Source organism: Macrobrachium nipponense, chromosome 4 (assembly GCF_015104395.2).
Source record: "Macrobrachium nipponense isolate FS-2020 chromosome 4, ASM1510439v2, whole genome shotgun sequence".
Classification (NCBI taxonomy): Eukaryota; Metazoa; Arthropoda; class Malacostraca; order Decapoda; family Palaemonidae; genus Macrobrachium; species Macrobrachium nipponense.
Window position 1 is genome coordinate 87,542,377 of NC_061100.1, and position 23,181 is coordinate 87,565,557.

The following is a 23,181-nucleotide window of genomic DNA, read 5'->3' on the forward strand; positions in this document are numbered from 1 at the left end:
GGCAAAGAACCTGTGTCGCCCAGTGAAATAGGTTCCTTTAGCACTATTTCTAAGGTAAAATATTGCTTTAATACCAGAGAAAAGCTAAATTGGAAATGCCAGATTATTCTGGCTCGCTCACCTTTATTATAAGGTGTCGGTATGGTTTCTGGGGCGAGTGAAACCACTGCCACAGGTCCTTTTCCATTTAGCCTCTTCCTTCTTCCAAAACCTCAACTAGAGAGGAGCCGACCTAAGGATCACTACCCGCTACCGTTACGGCTAGCGCCTCTGACGTCATTCCTGCAGATAGCACCCAAGCTTGGCCTAGACAGGGGGGGAAAGGTAAGGTGGGATTTCACTGGGCGACACAGGTCCTTTGCCCAGAAATAGATTTTTCCTTTGTCAAAATCCCTTTTCTGGGCTCAGCCTGTGTTGCTCCGTGAAATAGTACAAGAAAACGCCAAGCTTGGGAAGAGGAAGTACATAAATAGCTATAAAGGGATAATCAAAAACAATTAAAGTTAGTTGCTTATAATTTAAATTAGGTTACAAACAGGTAACATAATGGCAATACAACCTTAAAACTAGACAAAATTCAAATCATCACAGTAATCATACATTAAGATGAAAGGTATTTATGAAATAATCAATATGTACAATATATTACATCCAAGGACCAGTACGACTGTGACGTAACTGGGCTAGGGCAAGAATACTAATGAGGCCGGTAGGAAGGAGAAGGCAAAGGAGAGACATAAGCTGGACTACTTACTACTAACTCCAGCAGTGTCAGGGGAAACTGTGTTTACCGCTGCTACTGCTGGAAATTTAAGGGCTTCTAAGGACTTAAGATAATGGCGTTTGAATACTGTCGGAGACTTCCAGCCTGTGTACTTCTTCAGATTTTCAAATTTCATATGATGGAAAAAATTTATTGAGGTAGCTATTGCTCTAATATCATGTACCCGTGGGAAGGACTGCGGGTTGGCTTGTTAATAAAATATAAAATTTGTTGTCTAATTCATTTTAGGGATATAGTGCCACCTTTTTCTCTAATGAACAGAGGGCCAGAAGATATCAGGGCAGTCCTGTCTAAATATGCTTTCAATGAAGTGACTGGACATAAGGATGGGTCCTGTGGAAGAGGAACAATCTTCCAGGGGGCCCACCTATCTAATGGATCCTCATTTTTTGCAAGAAATTGGCGATCTGGAGAAAGTAACACTTCTCCTGAAGGGAGAAACTCTATATGACCTGGGTCTCTAGATAAAGCCGCCAGTTCAGATATTCTGGCTCCTGAGGCCAAACTTATGAGGAATAGTGTTTTCCTCAGGAGGGATAGATAGTCACACGAGGTACTATTAGTATCCGAGGCTAATTTAAGAACATCATTTAAGAACCATGACACCGACTTGGGCCTCTCAGTAGGTCTGAGTCTGGCGCAAACTCTGGGGATAGATGTAAAGTATGAATCTGTTACATCTATCTTGAATCCGAATTGGAAAATCTTTTTAAGAGCTGATTTGGTAGTAGTAATGGTACTAGCTGCCAAACCTTTTTCAAATAATGATCTGAAAAAGGATACTGTGAGATTCGTGGTCATGGTTTGTGCATTAGAGTCCCTCAGGAATGCAGCCAGTTTTTTAACTGCTGAATCATATTGACGCAAGGTTGAGTCATGTTTATCAGATTCTAAGAACATGATGTTCTGAGGACTGATATCAGCATCCCTCTGTGCTGCAAACTTCATGAAGTCCATAAAGTTAGGGCTTTCTGAATTCCTGAGGAAGCGAACACAGTCCGCGTTTGCACTAGTTGTGATAGTCTGGGGTTGGGAATCCGTTGAGGGCGGAGCCCCAACTCCAGAAGAAGAAGGAACCAATTGCTCTTGGGCCAATTGGGAGCTATTAGAGCAATGTGACCCTTGAACGTCCTGAGCTTCTTCAGGACTTTCAGGAGAAGATTCACCAGAGGAAAAAGGTAAATCTTCTTCCACTGATTCCAATCTATAGCCAACGCATCCGTGGCATAAGCCAGGTCCAGGTTGGGGGCCACATAACAAGGGAGTTTGTGGTTCGACTCCGTGGCGAAGAGATCTACCTGAAGCCCCCGTACTAGCTGACAGGCCCAACTGACTCCAGTGGGACAGAACGTGATAGCGCATCCACCACCACGTTCCTTACTCCCGCTAGGTGAGTAGCCGATAGGTGCCACTTGTTCTTGTCTACTAGTGAAAAAATGGCTATCATGACATGGTTCACGTGGCTTGACTTGGAGCCTCCCCTGTTGATGCAGTGTACTACCACTGCACTGTCCAGCACCAGCTTGATGTGAGATTTCTTGGCAGGATGAAGTTTTTTCAGGTTGAGGAACACTGCCATAGCTTCTAGTACATCAATATGAAGCTGGCGGAATGGAAGGAACCATGTTCCCTGTACTTTTTTGTACTGTGAGTACCCGCCCCAACTTGTTAGTGATGCATCTGTGTGGATCACTAAGGCCAGCGGAGGGAACTGTAGTGGAATTGTCTTTGACAAATTCTTGACTTCAGTCCAGGGACGGAGACGCTTCCGTAAGATCGCCGGGATCGGAGCTAGCCTGTCCCGGGATCTCTTGTTTGCTTTCGAACGCCAAACTCGGTTTATATCTTTTAGTTTGGCTTTCAACAGGACGTCCGTCACTGAAGCGAATTGGAGAGAACCTAAGATCCTTTCTTGGTTCCTCCGGGACGTCTGTTTGCACTTGAGAAATTGTCTGGTTGCCTTGGCTATTTCTCTCCTTTTCAACGGCGGGATTGATAGAGTATGCGAATCCAAATCCCATTGAATTCCCAGCCAGTGGAAACGGGACGCCGGGGTTAGCCGGGACTTTGTCCTGTTTATCTAGAATCCTAGGTATTCCAGAAAGCGGATGACCGTGGCGGTTGCTTTGCAGCAAGCTTCGATGCTTGTGGCCCACACGAGCCAATCGTCCAGATAGGCTACTACCATGATTCCCTGAGATCTTAGTTCCTGGACTACTGTTTCCGCCAACTTTGTAAATATCCTGGAGGCTATGTTGAGCCCGAATGGCATTACTTTGAAGGAGTAGGCTTGGTTTCCTAATTTGAAGCCTAGGAACGGGCGGAAGTGTCTTGCTATCGGAACATGATAGTAGGCATCTGTAAGATCTATAGAGGTGGTGACGGCCCCACGGGGAAGTATGGTCCGCACCTGCGAAATGGTCCTAACAAAGTCGCTGCTACAGACTTTCCAGTGTGACCTGTATGATTTTGTGGTAGCTAGGCGGAATTGCAGGAAGCATGTACTTACCTATGCTTCCATCAGGCATGAACCTAACAAGCTTATTAAGGCTTCGATCTGGGGATCCAACCTCTTTCCTGATGACGTGGTTAACAGTGTCATCAATGAGGCAGCTAGGGCTAACCAGAACCTTCGTGTCCGCTGGGGCCTTCCATTCAAGAGGAAGTCGGAGACCTCCGGACCGCAAGCCAAGAGTAGGAAGAGGGTCAGGAAGTATCAACCTTTCCAGACCTCTCAGACACGGGCGGTGGTGCAAGCAGTCCCCGTCTCCCTGCTTGGTCAACCTTCAACCTCTAAGGCACGACCACAACAACAACAATTTGTACTGTTACAAAGTCAGCCAACTCGACAGTCCTCGAGTTCGGCTACTTTTGTGACGCCCCTGGCTTTCAATGCTTCGTTTGATGCGCAAGGGACGTTTCAAAACTATAACAGGCACACAAGGGGTAGTAGAGCAAGAGGAGCTTACCCGCACAGAGCTGGTTCCAGAGCTCTCCCCAGGGGCAGAGGTTTCAGAGGAGGCAGAGGAAGTAAGACCTCAACCAATCAATGAACCTCTCCAGGTAGGTGGGAGACTGTACCTCTTCCGGGACCATTGGACCTTCAGTACATGGGCCCACAGTATCGTATCAAAAGGTCTGGGGTGGAGATGGATAAAAGGGCCTCCTCCACCAGTCAGTTTCCACCAAATTCCAACGACAGACCTTCTAAACTATACCAAAGACCTTCTTCAAAAGAAGGCAATAAAGAAAGTCAGACACCTGAAATTTCAAGGACGTTTGTTCACCGTGTTAAAGAAAGACACGAACAAACGAAGAGTGATTCTGGACTTGTCCCGTCTCAACTCATACATTCAATGCGACAAGTTCCGCATGCTAACCGTCTGGCAGGTGCGGACCTTGCTTCCCCGTGGGGTCGTCACCACCTCTATCGATCTTACAGACACTTATTATCACGTCCCGATAGCAAGAAACTTTTCTCCCTACCTAGGCTTCAAACTAGGAAGACAGGCTTACTTGTTCAGAGTCATTCCATTCAGGCTCAACATAGCACCCAGAATTTTCATACATTCAACTTACCTGTCAGATATATACATAGCTATCGACTCCGTCGTCCCCGACAGAAATTCAAATTTCGCGGCACTCGCTACAGGTAGGTCAGGTGATCTACCGCCCTGCTGTGGGTGGCAGGACTAGGAACCATTCCCGTTTTCTAATCAGATTCTCTCTGTCGCCGGTAGTATCAACATTGTTGTTACTTCCTCCTGACTGGAATTCTTTTTTCACAACGCTTTTGATCATCTTTCGACTGATTTTTGGTGACGTACTTGGATCGTTGTTTGGCATTCGCTATCGTGGACTGTTTTTTGGACTTCACTTTGGATTTTCGTGAATATGTCTGATTCTAGTGTTAGCTTCAGAGTGTGTGTGAATGAGGGCTGTAAGGTGAGGATTCCGAAAGCGCTCTCTCCTTGTCAGTGTCCAAGCTTGACCCGTTTCTCTACATGCTGTACACAGCCTAATGCACTGACAAAATTTCTTCCCAAATTTTCTGTTCCTTCAAAATTCGACAAGAAATTAGGCCACTTGACGCTAATTAGCTTAACATCGTGGTGAGTACTGTATAACCAAGGCCTATACAAAGAGGTCAGACGGACAGAACTGTCATCTTCGCTCCTCTCTCTCGCTGTGACGTCACGCCGGCCACAACCGGTGATTCACTGGTGGGCCGCGGCATTGTAGATTAAGACATTACTCTTTGAGTAATTCCTGCTCTTGACTACTTAATCTGATACTTTCGTTAACAGAAAATTCCGAGAATGCCCAAAAAATTTTATTAATAAAATAATATTACTGTAGCCTTAGTACAGCAGTGTGAATTGGGAAGCAGGTATTGAGGGAAACACGGCTGTAGTTGTAACTTTTATTAATGAAAATAATTTCTAAACACTTGAAATACAAACAGAAATAACACCTTCATTTATTTTACAACAATTCCTTGATTGAAGGCCTTAAAATGTCTAAAGTATTTATACACAGATCTAAATATTTAACTTGAATTTTTTTCTTGTGTCTCCCCGATCATTTTCAATTTTCATCTTTCTCTTCTTCGTTTTAATAGTATTATTTAGGTGCCTTAGTCTAAAATATATAGAGATCTTTGCGAAGAATTCAATAATCTCTTCAGGGACCTTTACTGCTGATCGTTGCAATTCAGCAACAAGAGTTTTTCTGCATGCTTTCCCTTCTAAACGTGATGAAACGAAGACTTCTCGTAGGACACTTAATTGAGAAGAAAATTCCTCTGGTGGCAAATTCAGCTCACCTCTGTTTACCATTTCAATCCACGATTCCTTTTGCATTTTTACACTCTCATCTTTTTTCCTAATTGTGGATATTTTGTAGAAAACTTTTTGACAATATAACCACCTATATATTTAAGAGCTTCATCTTCAGTTACAGTGGCAGCCGTTTTTTCGTTTTCTTTATCCAGAATCTGATTGTTTACATCTTCTGTGGGACATTCAAAATCTAAATCTTTAAACAATGAGCTGGTCAAGTATATTTCTAATGCCAATTCTCTATCTTCACTGTATTTTCAATTGCATGCAGACTCATTTGTCAACATGCCATAATTGTTGCTCTTTGCAATGATGTTTGTTTTTTCACTAATTATTTTTACATCTTTTCCCAGAATCAATTACCTAAACCTAAACTTGAATTCAACTCCATTAGGGTGATCGTATGTGCCCTTCATTTGCCTTACGTAACCGAACAGATGCTCTAGGCAGTCTTGATTCAACTTATGTGTCATGATGTAATCTACATTAAAGACATGTTTAACCATATTAGAGAAACCAATAACCTTTTGGTATATGTATAGATGGAACAGCGTTTTTCTTCAATAACCTCATATTTTTAGGGCTCTCAGTAGTCAGCAATCTTGATTTCATATCATAAATGTAGTCCTCTGGGGTGAAATGAGCTGAACACACCACTGCATGGTTTGGATTGATTTCATCAGATCGGCAACACACGTTTATCCACTTATCACGGTAAATTTTGTCTCTAGGAAACGTAAAATACCTAATGCCATTGCCTTTTGATTTTCTCTTGGTATTCAGGCATCCATAAACAGAACAGTTATTTGGCATTGTTGGTTAAGTCACTGTTTTCGTTTTAAGCATAGGCCTTGGTTGTAAGAAGGTAACTGACCGGGCTGGGGCGAGCTGTGGCGAGCGTGACGAGCCCAGAAGGGTGACTCAGGGATAATCCTCTATTCAAATGACCTCTTTGTATAGGCCTTGTGTATACCTGTAATTACACAATTCATATGCGATGGTACGTATTTTAAAGAAATACAATAATCTTTCCACTTCACTCTTTTAAATAAGGACAACTCTCTCTCTCTCTCTCTCTCTCTCTTCTCGGGTCTCTCTATCTCTGTCCTCTCTCTTCTTTATCCGGCTCTCTCTCTCTCTCGGAACTCTCTCAGGACTTTCTCTCTCTCTCTCTCTTTTGGCTGGAAGTGTTAGAAGTACATATGTACATATATATCTTTAAGTACTAATGTTTAAGATGGCTTTGAAATATTAATAACATAATCTCAAAGATTAATAAGTATGTAATAAGCTAATAACTTAAGGTAAATCTGATGTATGATGTTATTTAAGGTATACATTTGGTATCTGAACTGTCAAGATAGGCAGTTATAAGCATTATTAGAAGGGCTTCTAAGTACTTGCAAAGGGGTCTGGTATGCATCCCCCTAAATATGGGGGGTTCTCTGTACATAGCTATAAATTCCACTCAATTGGCAGCCTGACACAATCGGAAACACACACTATGGGTTTCTTTGATTATCCTTGTAAAATGTGAATAAAATTGAATTTGTTATCAACCTTCGCCTGCTACAACCATTTCAGTTTCTTCAAAGGGTTCCCGTCTCTCCTCCCACCATACCCCAGCTGGCCGTGTGCCATTTTCACCAAACAGTTCGTAAATCATACATGTAAACAAAATTTTGAGAAAATTTTACTTCATATAACATACAGTTTTATTACTTTACTCTTAATTTATCTTTTGAACACATTTATAATAGAAAAAATGTGAAAAGGGGAATCTTTTGGGTTGGCTAGAATGGATTATCCTGATTCCCTTCAATTCTTATGGGGATATTTGCTTATTTAAAAAAAAATCATATTTTGAACAGCCTTCTGGAAAGGATTAAGTTCAAAGTCCGAGGTACTACTTACACTATCCAATATTTATAACAATAAAAGAAAAGATCACATCGGGAATAGTGAGTTTAATGGCAAGAGCTCACGAAAACACATCTGCATCGCATAACAGCTGAAAGCAAAGTGGAATGTTTATATCCAGGCAGGCAGGTCTCCCCGCCTACCGGACAGTAGTTACTGCCTATTGCCTAACCACCTTGTTCACGAGTTTTAATGGCCACGCTCCAGCTTCACCATAAACAATTGCTATTGTAAAGGAACAAGGGTTTGTATATTGTGTAGGAACAACTCCTCACTTAGTACATACTATTATGCATTTCACGGACCGCGAGTTATCGTTTTTCTCAAAAATCTCTCAAACTAATTATTTAATCGAAATAGTACTATAACACAGTGTATGAGACACCTAACCCTAATTTTTGGTAATGTAGTGTATTGTCAAATGGTGTTAGTTACGGTGTTTACTCTTGACTTACAAGGTGTTGCCAAGCATTGCCAATCAATGCTTTCGAACGTGCTTTCCTCCCATCCCGTTCCTCCCTCACCCTTTCTCTCCTCATCCCTCCCTCAACCTACTTCCCCGGCCTTCCCATCTCCTCCCCCCATCCCCTTTCCTGCCTATTATATTATATAATATTAAGTAAACTTGAATGTAATAAATATTGGTTTTTGTAGAATCTGTGTTTCTTTAATCATCGTTACTGTATTTTCTTAAATTATATAAATGGGAGTAGGCTAAAGAGGGTATGACCATCATCCAGTTCACAAAGGTCTCCTCACTTCCCTTAAATTGCCTAAGTAGGAGGAGCTTTGTCCACTTCCTTAATGCTCAGCAGGTGAATTGCCATAAAGGAATAAAATATAGAAAATTAATATAATTTGGAGGAAACTACTATCATAATATCATGGTATATGTGTGTTTCTCTATTCATATCACACTACAATTTTGTTTCTATTAACCTAATGCCAGTAATAAGAATGTAATTCTTGTACTGTACTGTGTTTAGTAAATGAGTTGAGTTTCATGCCTCTTGAATTATACTACTTATCATTAATGTAAGTGCTACCTATTACCCTATTTCCAGGCACTAAACATACAGTTATTTTTTTAGTTATAAAGAAGGTATCTAGTTTTTGCCTCATTCATTATCAGTTAAGAAATCAATTTTCTTATGTCTTTCACTGGTAGAATCCCTATCTCTTCTCTCTTCACGAATGGAGACTATCAAGTATCTCCTCCAAGCTAGAGGTTTTTCTCAGGGGACAGTGGGACATATGTCCAGTTACCTAAGGAAGTCCTCTTCAGCAGTTTACCAGGGGAAATGGGCAGTCTACGGATATTAGTGTAATTGACAGGGTTTCTCTCCAATCAAAGCCTCTTTTCAATAGATTTTATCACTTACATAATCTGAGTATACTTGTTGCTTATGAATTTGAATGATTTTGAATAAGTATATAAAAATGGAAATGAATATGTTGTCTGATCTAAACACTTTCCCAAGTGATATTTTGTTTTATTTATAGACTATATTTATACCTATATTTTTGCCATCAACGCAACACACATATGGCATTATGTCGTGCTATATATACTCAATAATTATTGATGAATACTCAAGTCTATATTAGTTCATGAGTGCATCTTAAAGAAAACAGAGACTTCTACTTTATTATTACCCCGTGATAATCAGGTAACCAAAATCAAATTACACAGTTTAACCGACAACTCAGTATATAACTAACACTACTATTTCTGGGCTCAGCCGTGTCGCTCCGTGAAATATGTCTCCTTTAGCACTATTTCTAGTAAAATATTGCTATAATACCAGAGAACTGCTAAATTGGACATGTCAGAAACCTCTGACTCGCTCACCTATATAAAAGGCGTCAGTATAAAACTGGGGCGAGTGTCAAACACTACCACAGCCACCCCTCCAATTAGCCTTTTCCTCATCAAAAGACCCTAAATACGGGGAGCCGACCCATAGGTCACACCCAGCTACCCCGTTGAAGGCGTCTGATATTTATAGTAAAGGAATTATAAGAACTTTATTCACAGCCTTTGTCACTATCAAGAAACAAACCATCCTTGTTATCACTATCAATCTTGATAATTACAAGATCTACAGGTTTGTGGATGTTATCCATGGACCAGTATTCATCCTCAAAGGCTCTGGACCATCTCACTTGCCTATTGAGATTGATCCTTAATCTACTGTTAGCTTTCTCCATTTTTTATATGGTTTGGAGGTGTATTGCAAATGCATTTCTGCAACGACACAGACAAAGTAACATGGCAGCCATGCCAGCGATGAAAAATCTGTCTTCATCAGTTACGCAGTGAATATTTATAGTGTGAAGGGTGCAGCCGACAGACAACCCCTTAACATTATGGCATTACCTGTCACACCAAGGATACTATAAACAATACAATGGGAGCGTTCGAATCTGTAAATGACTCCAACTGACTCATACGACTTTGCTTTTAAAAGTCAAGAGTACGTACATGCCTTAACTAACACCATTTGACAATGAACTATATTACAAAAAATTAGGGGGAGGTGTCTTGTACACTGTGTTACAGTACCATTTCAATCAAATAATTAGGTTGAAAGATATTTGAGAAAAATGAAGACTCGTTGTCCCTGAAATGCATATTAGGCTCATTATTTGAAAATATGTACTAACAAACTTTACCTTTTTTTGTAGTCCTTGTTGAATATCATGAAGTACGCGATCCATCTCTAGTAATTTAGGACCAATCAAGGAACTCATGGGACCTTCCAAATGACCTATATGATCAAGACCCAGGTAGTGCAGGATAAGGACATCCCAATCATCTGATTTCATCTCATTAGGAATATGCCGAGTTACATTCCTATCAACCTGTCAATAAAGCATTACTATCTTTATATCTGCTGATCACATAATGCTTTACATTTTATCATCACTAGAAATCACTGCATTTAGCAAAAGCTGATATATCTAAATCTAATAATTTCTTATGCAAGTTGTAAGATATAAAAATGTTTTTAGAATACCCAAAATTTTTTCACACAAATCCATCATTCTTAATTGGCCTTCATTCCCAGTGTTAAGTTCCCCAGACACATAGCTTTCGAAGTATTACATGTAGAAGACTAATAGCCAGAGGAGAATTACTGAATAACTGTATGTGCATGTGCAACTCTGAAATATTAGCAGAAAAGAACTGCCAGTCTCATTCTTTTGCATGGAACATTCAACATAGCCTATAGAAAAGGGAACAGAAGTACATATTGTGATTGATGGATTCTGTAAGAGATTTTGTTTCTAACAACAACTGTTTCATGAAAACCCAACACTCATAATTAACATGAATCATTGGGGGGATAATGCAAAGGATATGTACAGTTATTGTCAGCCCCAACAAATTGAGGAGCACTTGATGATAAAAAATTTTAGAACCAAGTTTCCAACACCCTGTGAGTGAAGTAATAGTTTGTGCTTTGATTACTTCTTGATACTGTGATAAGAAGTTAGGCAAGAGTGACATAACAGCTTGAACCACAAGAAGTCTATGATTCATTGGCAGCATAAAATAATCAGGACTAAGTCAGAAAAAGAAGGAAGAGGAATTTATTACATCTTCCACCACAATACCATTACCTGGAATGACTAATGAATCTCACACATTCAATTCCACCCCCTTATGCATAAAACCACTCAAAAAGGAGTTCAAAAGTTGACTGAACCTTCCCATTATGTAACTGCATTTAGAATTCCTGAAATCCTATATCTGGGTACAGCATTTAGGATTTAGGCTGAAAAAGATGAGAATACTATACTTTTTTTTATAATATTCTCCCACCAATGAGGCTTCTTCTTTAGAGACATAAGGGTACAGTGTTACCCACTGTAACCAACAAGATACAGTGTTTTTGAAGCAGTAGCCTGTCCTTTGGTTAGTAGACAGGAAAAGTCTAAGTCATCTGTCGTAAGCTTTCTTGTTCTTTAAGATTAGCACCCAACAGGGCTCACAGGGCAAAGAAATGGATCTTCAGCCTTATCACATATAAAAGCTGGAATTTAAAAAGGGTTAGTTACAAAACCCTAAGTGCTAGAACCTGCCAACATGACAAATTTTTAATTAATTTGTATTTTTCATTGTTAACAAACCTATGGTCTTAACCATAGGATAAATCTTCAGGTGCCAGCTGGAAACTGGTTAAAAACAATAAAAAAAATTGTACAATAAGCAAGGAATCTGTGGCATTTGGCATCCAAAGCGTGGATGAGGTAGAAGCTGGTCAGTGACCACGCTTGAACTCCGTCACATGTTCTCTACCAAAATCAATTACTACTAGTCATACATGTCACCAACTCAAAACAAAATGTGCAAAACTGAAAAAATCTTTTTCCCCAAACAGAAGGAATAGCAAAAGGAATTTCCAGGGTGACAGGTGGATCAAAATACAAAAATAAGCATCTCCTGAAAAGGGGTTCTGCTGTAAAAATTTATTGGATGGATAGAGTTGGCAATCTACTGCCTGTATTTACTTTAAGATGAGTGGATGGGGTCTACTGGTTATGGATCTTAAATTAATCATTGCAGCCTTAATGGCATTGTTGGCCAGCTTTTCTGACATATCCTACACAAAATTTTCATGAAGTAAGTTACAGGCTAGAATATCTACTACAAAGGTCTATCAGATCCAAAGAGGATAAAAGGGGCAAAGAAGTCATTTACGTATTTCTGTGTCCTTCCACATCACAAAGTTATCCAATTGGTAGACATTAATCCTAATGTTAAGGATTGATGCCCTGCCAAAGAAACATACCATTATCCTGGAACTGGTTGCAACTGTTGAAGATTTGTCCTCCTCTGCTAGTAGATAATAGTGGCCAAAACCTATTACTGGTCTACAATCACCCATCGCTTTCGGAACCAGGAAAATTCAACTGTAAAACCCCGGAGAAGGACGCTTTACTTTCTCCACTGTACCCTTGTTCAACATTTTCAACACTTCCCCTTGAAGAGCCAAATACTCTGGGGAGTCATAAGCATACATCCGATTGAGAAGGTGTCTGTCCGAGAGAGGAGGAGAGAAGTTTAAGAGTAGTAGATATCCCACCCGAAGAACATCTACTAACCATTTCTCCACTCATGCAATTGCCATTTGGCCTAATGGCCTGCCAGGTATCCCCCTACCCACGGCAATGGAAAGGGAGAGGTGTCCACTCCATCACAGAGGGGGTTGTCGATAGAGAGGTGTCCACTCTATTGACAACCCCCTCTGCTCCTCCCTCTAGAGCCCCTTCCAGGCTTGTAGGGGAGGGACTGACAGGGACGTTGTTGTTGTTTTGGCTTGAGCTGTGAAGGAGACTGAGAGACCCTCAAAGAAGTCGAACACCTAGATGACTTGACAGGAGAAGACTGCCTTGCTGTCATTGCAGGGGAGGAGGAGAAGGACGAAAAGTACAAGCTTCTAACTTAGAGACTTCCTGATTTACTAGCCTATCCTTAGTATATGCTCATTGCCGGTCAATCGTATCTTCCAACTCAGTTCTTGGGAAAAGAAACTGAGAATCAAGGAAGTCCCCGTTCCAGAGAGCCTACAAGGACTCCGAGTCTACTAACCCCCCCACCTTCGACAAGGCCTCGTCCCTCCTAGCCAGAAGGAGGTTAGCACACAAAGTTGCACTAAGGTGGCCCTGATATGAAACAGCCTTCGCACCAGACTGCAACAACTGAGCCAAGGAGGAGAAACTGACTAAATCTCCCTCAGCTCTATCCGAAGCAATGCTGGCTACCGCAGTGGACCATAAGTCCAGTCCGGAGACAGTCTGGTAGATGGAAACAGCTGTATTTTCCATAGCCAAGGCCACTTGCAACGAAAAAAGACGGACCTCAGACCAAACCTGATCTAGGGTCAAAACAAGGCTTAAGATGGACCAAACCAGGATTAAGGTAACGGGACATCAATTGAACTACATTAGTGGAGTAATATTTTCAATGCTGCATGAGAGGAGGAGGAAGAATCTTTGAAGATTTATTGGAACACAGAGAGCTATCACAATCTGAGACCAAGGCGTTCACACGTTGCAAAATGGACTGCACATGGCCCAACAAGGGAAGCTCAAATGAAAGCCTAGAATCTCTTCTGGCACCCAGTAAGGCCTCTATACCCGTTGGAGTCATAACAGACTGAGCCTGTGTCCGTCATTCAAGATTGTTGAACTCGCGAATGAGATCAACAACCTGCGAGAAAGAGGACAGAAACTCCTGACTCTCCCCCTCCTCCTGCTCCAGCAAAGGAGACCAACGATGTCAAGAAGGCGGCTTGGCAGGATCCTCATCCTTCTGCAACAGCACTGGAGACGTTTGCCTGGGTAGCTAGCTTGTGCGACAAACACGTTCACGTTCGCAAGATGAATCACGTAAACATCCGTGGGATGAACCACATACACGTTCACAGGACGAATCACATACGTGGGCATGCAACGAGTCAGGTTCACGTCCATGAGACGTCAACCAACCACGGTCTCGAGACAAGGAGTGACGTTGAACAGAACTGCCTGAAGGAGACATGACTCCTAAGGTTCCGGTCTCTAGTAGGAGAGCAAAAAACACGTCAACAAACTAAGAATGCTTCACACTCTCGACGCACAACCTCATAGAGATAAGAATCCTTGAAAGGAACAGGAGACACCTTCGTTGCAGATACTTTTTGACTTCTTAATTGGTGTCTTATCATTCTTCCGACAGATTGGACACGAACAGGAACAGGAACAGGAACAGGGAACAGGGTATAAGGGGCCAGCACCACTGATATCACAACCACGTACGTATAAGGAAGTCACGAGCGCATAAGGAAGACAGAGGAGCACTCTTAACACTCCCATCGTCATGAACACGTATGTGTAAGGGAGTGGCCCAGCTGTGGAAGGAAGATGATGAAGAATCCCCTCATGTACTGCATCCCCATGACGTGAACATGCACACATAAGGGAGAGACATGGCCATGAAGCGAAGTCAACAATGCATTACTCACACATACATGAAAGACACGGCCGTGTAGGGAAATAGTCGTCAATGGCTTCCCTTCTCATACCTCACTTCCAACCTCACAAACACGTACATGTAAGGGAGAAACACATCCTTGTTGAGAAGATGGTGATGCACTCCTTTTGCTTACGGAAGACAAAGCCACAAATTCCTTAATTCTCCAACGTCTGACTCGAAGGTGAGGGGGAAGAGACAAAGAAGCAGGTGATGTAATACAACTGCCCCTCTACAACGTTTCTTGCTAGATGGTGGAGGGAAAGAAACACTCCATTTACGACTCTTCTTCCCAGAGAGAGCAGCATATTTCTCTTGAAAAACAGAGTCCAGCCTTTCGAACTCTGTTTGAAACAACTCTCTGACGGTTCAGTGAAAGCAAGTGATGACGTCATAGGCTGAGAAGATGCTGGGAGTGACATCACAACATCTCTAAAGGCAGCGCTGGTCAATGGCCTTCCTTGTGGAATGATAAGACACGACCCAGAAAGCGTCAACGATGACATAGGAGTCCCACTAAGAGGCAGCACACTAGATCCGATATAATGTAGTCCTGGAGGAGAAAGGACTGGCATTGGGGCCAGGGGTGAGTGGTTCATGCCTCCAAGATATGAGTCAGCAGGCCATCTAAGGAGGGGGAACTTCATATGCCTAGCAATCCCCAAACAGCCACCATCTGGTTTGATTTTGAATCTGAAAATAATGAAACAGATGAAGCAGCCTCCTCCCTCACAGAAAGGACATTAGATCCCATAGGAGAGGGGCTACATTAGACTAACATCATCCTGAGCAACTCCTGATACTTCCAATGAAGAATCAATGGAAGAAAAAGAAGGAAACAGAGGAACAATTGCAGCAGGAGGAGTGGTTCTGGAAGAGGGGTAAGCCAATCTCAACAAGAAGGAACCCCTCCCGAGAAGGAAGAGTAGAAACTCTGCGATGCTCCCTCCTCTTATAAAACACCTTCCACTGTGACTTAGGCCAGGCATGACATTCCGGGCAGTGATTAATAATAGTACAAAAATTAGATTGGCACCTACTGCATGTCGTAGAAGCCAAAGCCTGGAGCACAGAAAACCCTGAACACCCATACACATGCGTGACGAAGCTGTGAAGACTCAGATGACTCCATGATAACACAGTCACACACACAAACACAACTAAAAACACAAAGAATCATGGGAAAATAAAGCAATTGGCTTGGAAGGAGAGCAACAGCCTCTACTCTCCAAAGCGGTCAAAGAAGACTGAAGCGTCATGAGATACTTGCTTGGTCGCCGAACAACCTTCATCTCATATACGCATGAGTTGCCAGATCTCACAGATTCCTTGCTATACAAGCTTTGATTGTTTTAACCGGTTCCTAGCTGGCACGAGATTTATCCTATTGTTAAAACCTCAGGTATGTTAGCTATGAAAAATACAAATTGATTTAAAAATTTGTCATATTGCAAACACTCCCACACGAATTTCTTAATGGTGTACATTTCACCCAGACATCATTTGGATAATGTGGAAGATGCTGATTCTTCCTGAATCCAGGGTTGCCCTTGGGAAGGGCAACCCTGGATTCTATAAGAATGTCTTATCTTTGTTCTGCAAGGTTAAAATAGCCGGATGCATCCAGAAGGTGATAAAATCCCAGGATATCTCCTTACATTGCAACTGAAGACACTTTAGCCAGCATAATGTCAGCTAAAAGGTCCTATAACCAATATCATAAGGGATTCCTCAGTTTGGAACTTGGCAACTGAGGATTCATTCCTGAGTTTTTGGAAATGTTGAAGTGCCTAGCATATCTATCCCAGAACTTTTGTAAGTAAGACCACTTTCTTATTCTTTTCATCCAAAAATTCCAAAATGTGCACAAATAAATCTCAAGGTGGACTGAAACAGGTTCTCCTCAGCAATGCCAATGAAACTGTCTTGGGGAAAAAAGGCAAATGAATGCCTTGGCTTCTTGTCTGGGGTTACAGGAGCCAAAGTAATCTCCAGCAAGAGACATTGCTCTTTCTTATTTCTTCCCAGATTTCACATCACCAGAAGTCAGAGAAAAAGAGTAGCAAGACAAATACAGCTAATAAACATCCTACTTGCAAACTTCTCTCTGCCATGGTGGAGGGGTCACAGGAGAGGTTTACAACCACTGTCATCATAGAAGGAAAGGTTGAAATATGAGAAAAACTCACGTGCCCATTAATTGTAGAGCTGTACCAAGTGTGAAACCTAAAGGCTGTCCAACAGTGGAAAACACAACAATAGACATTGCAGCAGTGGAAACCTCTGCAATGTGCAATGTTAATGACACCAGGACTCTTGTTGGCTTATGATAAGGCAGAAGTAAGAGTACAGACAAAAGTAGCACCAGAAGTCAAACCCAATAACAACAAATCCAGAACAATAGGCGACATTGAGTTGCTCTTGAAACAACAGAAATGATCTAAAGACAAAATATTTCCAAATACACACCCATTAATTTACGAAAATTAACACTCCTTCAAACTCATCTGAGTTCCAGCTGGCTCAGAATATGCAGAGAATAGCAGTCAGTTTTCCCCACTGGGGTGAACATGAGACCATGCACAGTTGGGTAGAAAAGAGGCCTCTTAAGGACATGAACAGTGATTGCTACTACTACCACATACTATTAGGCTATCATAAAGCAATGGGTTTATATAAAAAAATATTTCATTCAAAATAAAACAGAATAAAGTAATGGGTTTATATGATATAGAGGAGTGATGTAGTAGTTGCATTTGACAACGTTCTCAAGGGTTGCTTGAGAGAGAGAGAGAGAGAGAGAGAGAGAGAGAGAGAGAGAGAGAGAGAGAGAGAGAGAGAGAGAGAGAGTGTGGCTGGTTGTTATGGTTGTTGTCTTGTTAGGTTGTTTGTGTTCGTTGGAGGCAATAGGAAGGGTTTGGATGTTTTGTGTATTTGCTATATCAAGTTTTGTGTTTATTTGTTGTTGTTAAGGTAGTATGGGGAAGGTTTGTATCTGTGATTTTCTGCTTTGAGAGAGAGAGAGAGAGAGAGAGAGAGAGAGAGAGAGAGAGAGAGAGAGAGAGAGAGAGAGAGATGGTGTATGGGTAGTTAGTGAGTGAATTGTCTGTTGGTGGGCGGTTGGGTTCATCTGCAGATTCGGTCGTGGAGCCTTGAGGGAGTGAGGAGTGATCAGTCTGTATTTGGCAGTCAATCAAATGAGGCAGTTTTTTGGACAGAGGTAGTGAGTTGCTGTTGTATGCTTTCTGGATTGCTTTGATATTAAGTGATTGAGTTTGTTGTGCTTGTCTCCGTCTGAAGGTTGTTGAGCTTGTGAGTTTCTGTTATTTGATTTGTGAATTGTTGTGGTTGTGAGTTGTGAACTCTTAATGTTGATTGTTGTTGGTTTGTGTTATTGATTTGTTGTGTTTTGAGTTGTTGTGTAGTCTTGATGTTGGTTGGTGTTTGTTGAGCTGTGTGAAGTTTTAGCGTCGTAGGTGTTTGTTTGTGTTGTGATTTGTCATGTTGATTTGTTTTGGTGTATGGTTTTGGTGCTTGTTTGGTTTTTTGGTGTATGATATTCAGCAGTTGTTTGTGTCTTAACGTCTGAATCCGGTGGAGCACAGCGTCTCGCCCTGAATTTCTTGGTATATGGCGAGTACATGGATTTTGAGAGTTTTGTTTTCCTCGCTGAACCAACCGTCCTGTACATAAATAGTAACGTAAAGAGGAGAGTGTGGCTAGGGGAATATTGTTAGCCGGTATGAGTAAAGTAAAAGTGGGGAGGTCTGTATTAAACTTGCTTAGCTTTGATTCTGCCACAATGAAAACTTATTTCATTTAAAATAAAACTGGATTCTGTCTTGACTTAGAGAACAAAATAGTTAAAAATTCCTACTGCCCAAACTGAAAGTAGACACTTAACGCATAAAATTTAACATGAACTGATAAAATTTAACATGAACTGATTACAGTCATGGATAATCAATGGAATTACAGACTATATAACTAATGAAAGCTAGTATGTAACTTTATCCCATGCAAAAACCTTTTATTCAGTATCTGTTTAAACTAATTTCCTGGAATATAAATGATGCACTTTACACTGCAATATTATTCCCAAGTATTCTTCACTTAGCTGTTGCAGGTAATTAAAAAACCATAATCCTCATGCTGGTTTGATAAGCAATCATCACATTTCCATCTTCAGAATGAGATATAAAAGTTAACTTTAAACCTGATTTGTGCCAAACAATGACTCAGCTACTTACTTCACTAAAGTACAGTATGTACTAGTAGCTTTCTGCACAATTAAGTGAGACAATACCTATTCACTTAAAAGTAACTTCAGAAATTGGAGAAAAATTCTTAATAATGTACATGGTTACTTTGATTGGAGTTTAAATGTTTTCACATGAAAATGGATACAGACTATAATGAAACATTTAGTAAAACTTTACCTCAGTGTAATCTGAAACAAAAAACGATGTGACGGCATCATATTTTGTAAACTGCTTCGGAAAGAGGCTCAGCCATGTATTATCACCATAAAAATGAATGCGTTTGCCAGCATCAACCCACCGTTGGATGAGGTTATCATCAACCAATTCACCTGCTCCAAAATTGGTGATTATATCCATGAAACCTGGAATGCTTCCAGTCACAAGTGACTGAGAAAGTAGTAATTGATTAGGTGAATATCAAACACAGACAATTTTATCTGAATAGTACTGCTACAAAACACTAAAATCACCCATATATTTGAAAACAATTTTCCTTTTCAGGCAAAGTCTTCTGAGCAATATATTGTACTATACTACTAATTTTGGCTTTAGTCCCAGTTTTTAATAGCAAAGTTGCTGTCTTGTCCTCAAGGAGTTACACTTTCCTTAGCCTAACCAGAGTTCCATGGTGACCAGACTAATGTCAAAGAATTCTCTTTTAACTGGTCTTGTGGCTGGATAAACAAAACATGTGATGGTTTATAAAAGGGATTTTGACGAAGGAAAAATCTATTTCTGGGGAGAGACCTGTGTTGCCCGGTGAAAATGATCCTGCTATCCACTTTTCTGATATAAATACAGGCGGTCCCTGAGTTACGACGGCTCTGGCTTACGACGTTCCGAGGTTACGACGCTTTTTCTTGAATATTCATTGAAAAATCTGCCCTGGGTTACGACGCTTGTTCCGAGGTTACGACGCTGACGCTTCCGACGTTCCGAGTTAACGACGCTTTTAAAATACGCATACTATGATAAGAATCATTTATAGTTTAGCACAGTATATTAATAAAAATAAGTTTTTGATTAGATTATAACAAAAATTTTGAGGTTATGATGATTTTCGACACTTTTTATGCCGTATTTTTTCAATTTTTTTAGTGACGCCTCATATGCGGAACTAGTTTCCGAGCGAATGAATACACTAGCTTGGGATGCGCAGTTTACAACAGTCCAAAAGCGCAAATAACGAAAAAATCATTGCTTGTTTCCAGTATACATAATTAACAAAACTAAGTTTCTGGTTAGATTACAACGCAAATTCCAAGGTTACGGCGATTTTTTATGCTTTTTAACGATACCTCATACACAATACTAGTTTCTGAGCGGAGGGCGCATAAATTAATTTACGCTACTAAACTGTATGGTAACCATAGTCAAGGATAAGGAAGCATTCTCAAACAGTATACATATCCTTTAATACAAAACAGCAAAATATCATTGAAACATTATTTCACTTAAAGAATCCATTTATACTCTACCTAGACTTAGATATAAAAACCATAGTTTCTCTCTCTCTCTCTCTCTCTCTTCTCTCTCTCTCTCTCTCTCTCTCTCCTCTCTCTTTGTATTTTCCGACGAAAATAATCCAAAAATACTAATTAAGTGTATTTTGATGTTTATTTCATGACTAAATACATTTTTATAATACAAAAATGATTTACTAATTTTCAAATATTAATTTTGATTAATACTGTATTAGTAAGTTTAATAAGTTGAAATGATATCACATAATAAAAATAATAATTTCTCTCTCTCTCTCTCTCTCTCTCTCTCTCTCTCTCTCTCTCTCTCTCTCTCTCTCCTCTCTCTCTCTCTCTCTACTACAAAGATGTATGCTTTTTTGTTTTTTGTAAGATAAATAAATGATTTACTATTTTCAATAATAATATTAATTTATACAGCAATAATTATCAATTCATTAAAGAAAATACCATAGTGAATTAGTAAGATTTTAGCTTATATATTTAAAAAATTATGGAAGAATGAAGGATATCCCAGTCTTCTTTCGCTAACCTTTCTCTAACTCCAGGTACTAAAACTGTCAAATATATCAAGTTCTGTGACAGCCAGGAGGGGGGAAGAGCTGCTGTGTTGCCATCGAGTGCTCATGAAATTTCCCCCCCCCCCCCGCCCCCCCCCCTCTCTCTCTCTCTCATTTACTGACACTCGAGACTTTTTATGTACTTGTACTATTTGTTTTTAATACTTTCAAATAATAATAATAATAATAATAATAATAATAATAATAACTGTAATTACAAAATTCATATGTGATAGTATTTTAAAGAAATACAATACTAATCTATCCATGTCACTTTTAATTAAAGTTAACTCTCTCTCTCTCTCTCTCTTTTGCCACACAAGATAATAATGTGTCATAGTGGTAACTCCCTCCCTCACTTTCGCTGGAAGCGTTATAAGTATTTTTTGAGAGAACAGAGAGAGATAAACTCTCTCTCTCTCTCTCTCTCTCTCTCTCTTCCTCTCTCTCTCGCTCTCTCTCGCTCTCTCTCTCTCTCTCTCTCTCTTTTACCGAGATGAAAGAATTTTTATGGTACTAGTATGTAAAATGTTTATTGATAATTTCAGTTATTTAATAATAATAATAATAATAATAATAATTATAATAATAAAACTGTAATTACAAAATTCATAATGGTCATATTTTAAAGAGATGAAAATGACCTTTCGATTTCACTTGTAAGGATAATTCCTCTTTCTTACTGAGATGAGAGAATTTTTTATGGTAGATGCACGTGTTTATTATATTTTCAAATAATAATAATAATAATAATAAATAATAATATAATAATAATAATAATAATAATAACTAATAATAAGAAGTAGTAATAATACGATAACTAATTTCAAAAGAAAATTCTTCCCTTTGTCTTTTTCTGTATCAATCCCTACCTCATAACTCCAGTGACACTCGGAGCTGGGAGAGTAACAATGCCATACAATGGTCAACGAATTTAATGGTTTTATGTAATCTCTCTCTCTCTCTCTCTCTCTCTCTCTCTCTCTCTCTCTCTCTCTCTCTCTCTCTCTCTCTCTCTCTTGTATTTTAATGAAAATATACAGTAATTTGTGAATACACAGTGTTGCACATGAAAAAAGTAAATTTGTGATAATTTTAGAGATACGGCCCTACAAAAAATTGTAAATTAGTGAAATTTTCCCTGTGGACATGTTTTCAACAACGTCGTTCCGGCTTACGACGATTTTCGGGTTACGACGCGTCTTAAGAACCGAACCCCCGTCGTAACCAGGGGACTGCCTGTACTTTCTAAATATACCAGAGAAAAAGCTAGCATTGGTATGCAGAGGTTACTACCCTCGCGCGAGCACCCAAAGGTCGTCGTGTATAAAGTTCAGGGCGTGTGAAAGCCACTAATCACAGGTCTCCTGCCATTTAGAGTATTCTTTCTCAAAACCCACATATGGGGTGAGCCGTGCCAATGGCCACACTCACACTGCCTCTGTACTACCACTACTGACGCCCGATGCGAGCACCCTCACTCAATCCTTGCTTTGTTAGATACCTTTCCTGGCTTGGATAGGTGTAGGGAAGGGAAGACTATGGGTTGGGTTCACCGGGCGACACAGGTCTCTCCCCAGAAATAGATTTTTCCTTCGTCAAAATCCCTTTTCTGGGTCGACCTGTGTTCGCCGGTGAAAACTTACTAGAGAATGCCATCCAAGCCAATAAATAAAAGTAAACTTAAGGGGAGAAATGAAATGGACTTCATTAAAATATAAGTTTACTTAATGTAAAAGATTTCAGTAACAATATAAAAAACTTAACATACTAATACTTAATAACTATAGTCGATTCATTTAAGGTAGATTCTTGCGCCTACGAGACGTTTGTTTGGCAGCCTCTGATTGGCTGGTACCGGGAGGCAGACTGCTCGCTCAGTGGGTCATATTTTCATTTGTAGCTTAGAAAACTAGGAATATGTTTACATTTCTTCATTTATCTCACGTTTTACAAAAGATAGGAAAGTTTGGTCATACCAAATGATTCAGTATTAAATGTACAGTGGTACCTCAAGATATGAGTTTGATTCGTTCCAGAACCGAGCTCGTAAGTCAATCGGCTCGTATCTCAAACAAATTTCTCCCATTTAAAATAACTGAATTCAATTTAATCCATTCCGGACCTATGAAAAATCCCCAAACCATTGTAAATTATGAATAAAGATATGTTTTTAAATAACAAATAAATATGTATAATTAACAAATACATAATAAAATATGAAATAAAGAAATAAAAGAGTTATTTAGCATAATAGTCTTACTTTGGAGACAGACGAGTGCGGCTAACGAAGGTGAACGGCGAGGAGGAGG

The 23,181-nt window shown here is 40.1% G+C and overlaps 1 protein-coding gene across 1 annotated transcript in view; it reads right to left on the minus strand.

Moving 5' to 3' along the window:
* The window catches only part of LOC135211432 (GPI ethanolamine phosphate transferase 2-like), a 468,113-nt gene that overhangs the window by 281,481 nt on the left and 163,451 nt on the right, over positions 1–23,181 (minus strand). The window contains exons 4-5 of the mRNA XM_064244742.1: positions 19,006–19,215; positions 10,222–10,410 (exon numbers count right to left, since the gene is read on the minus strand). Of these exons, the coding sequence (XP_064100812.1) occupies positions 10,222–10,410; positions 19,006–19,215 (399 nt within the window). The remainder of the gene's footprint in view (positions 1–10,221; positions 10,411–19,005; positions 19,216–23,181) is intronic.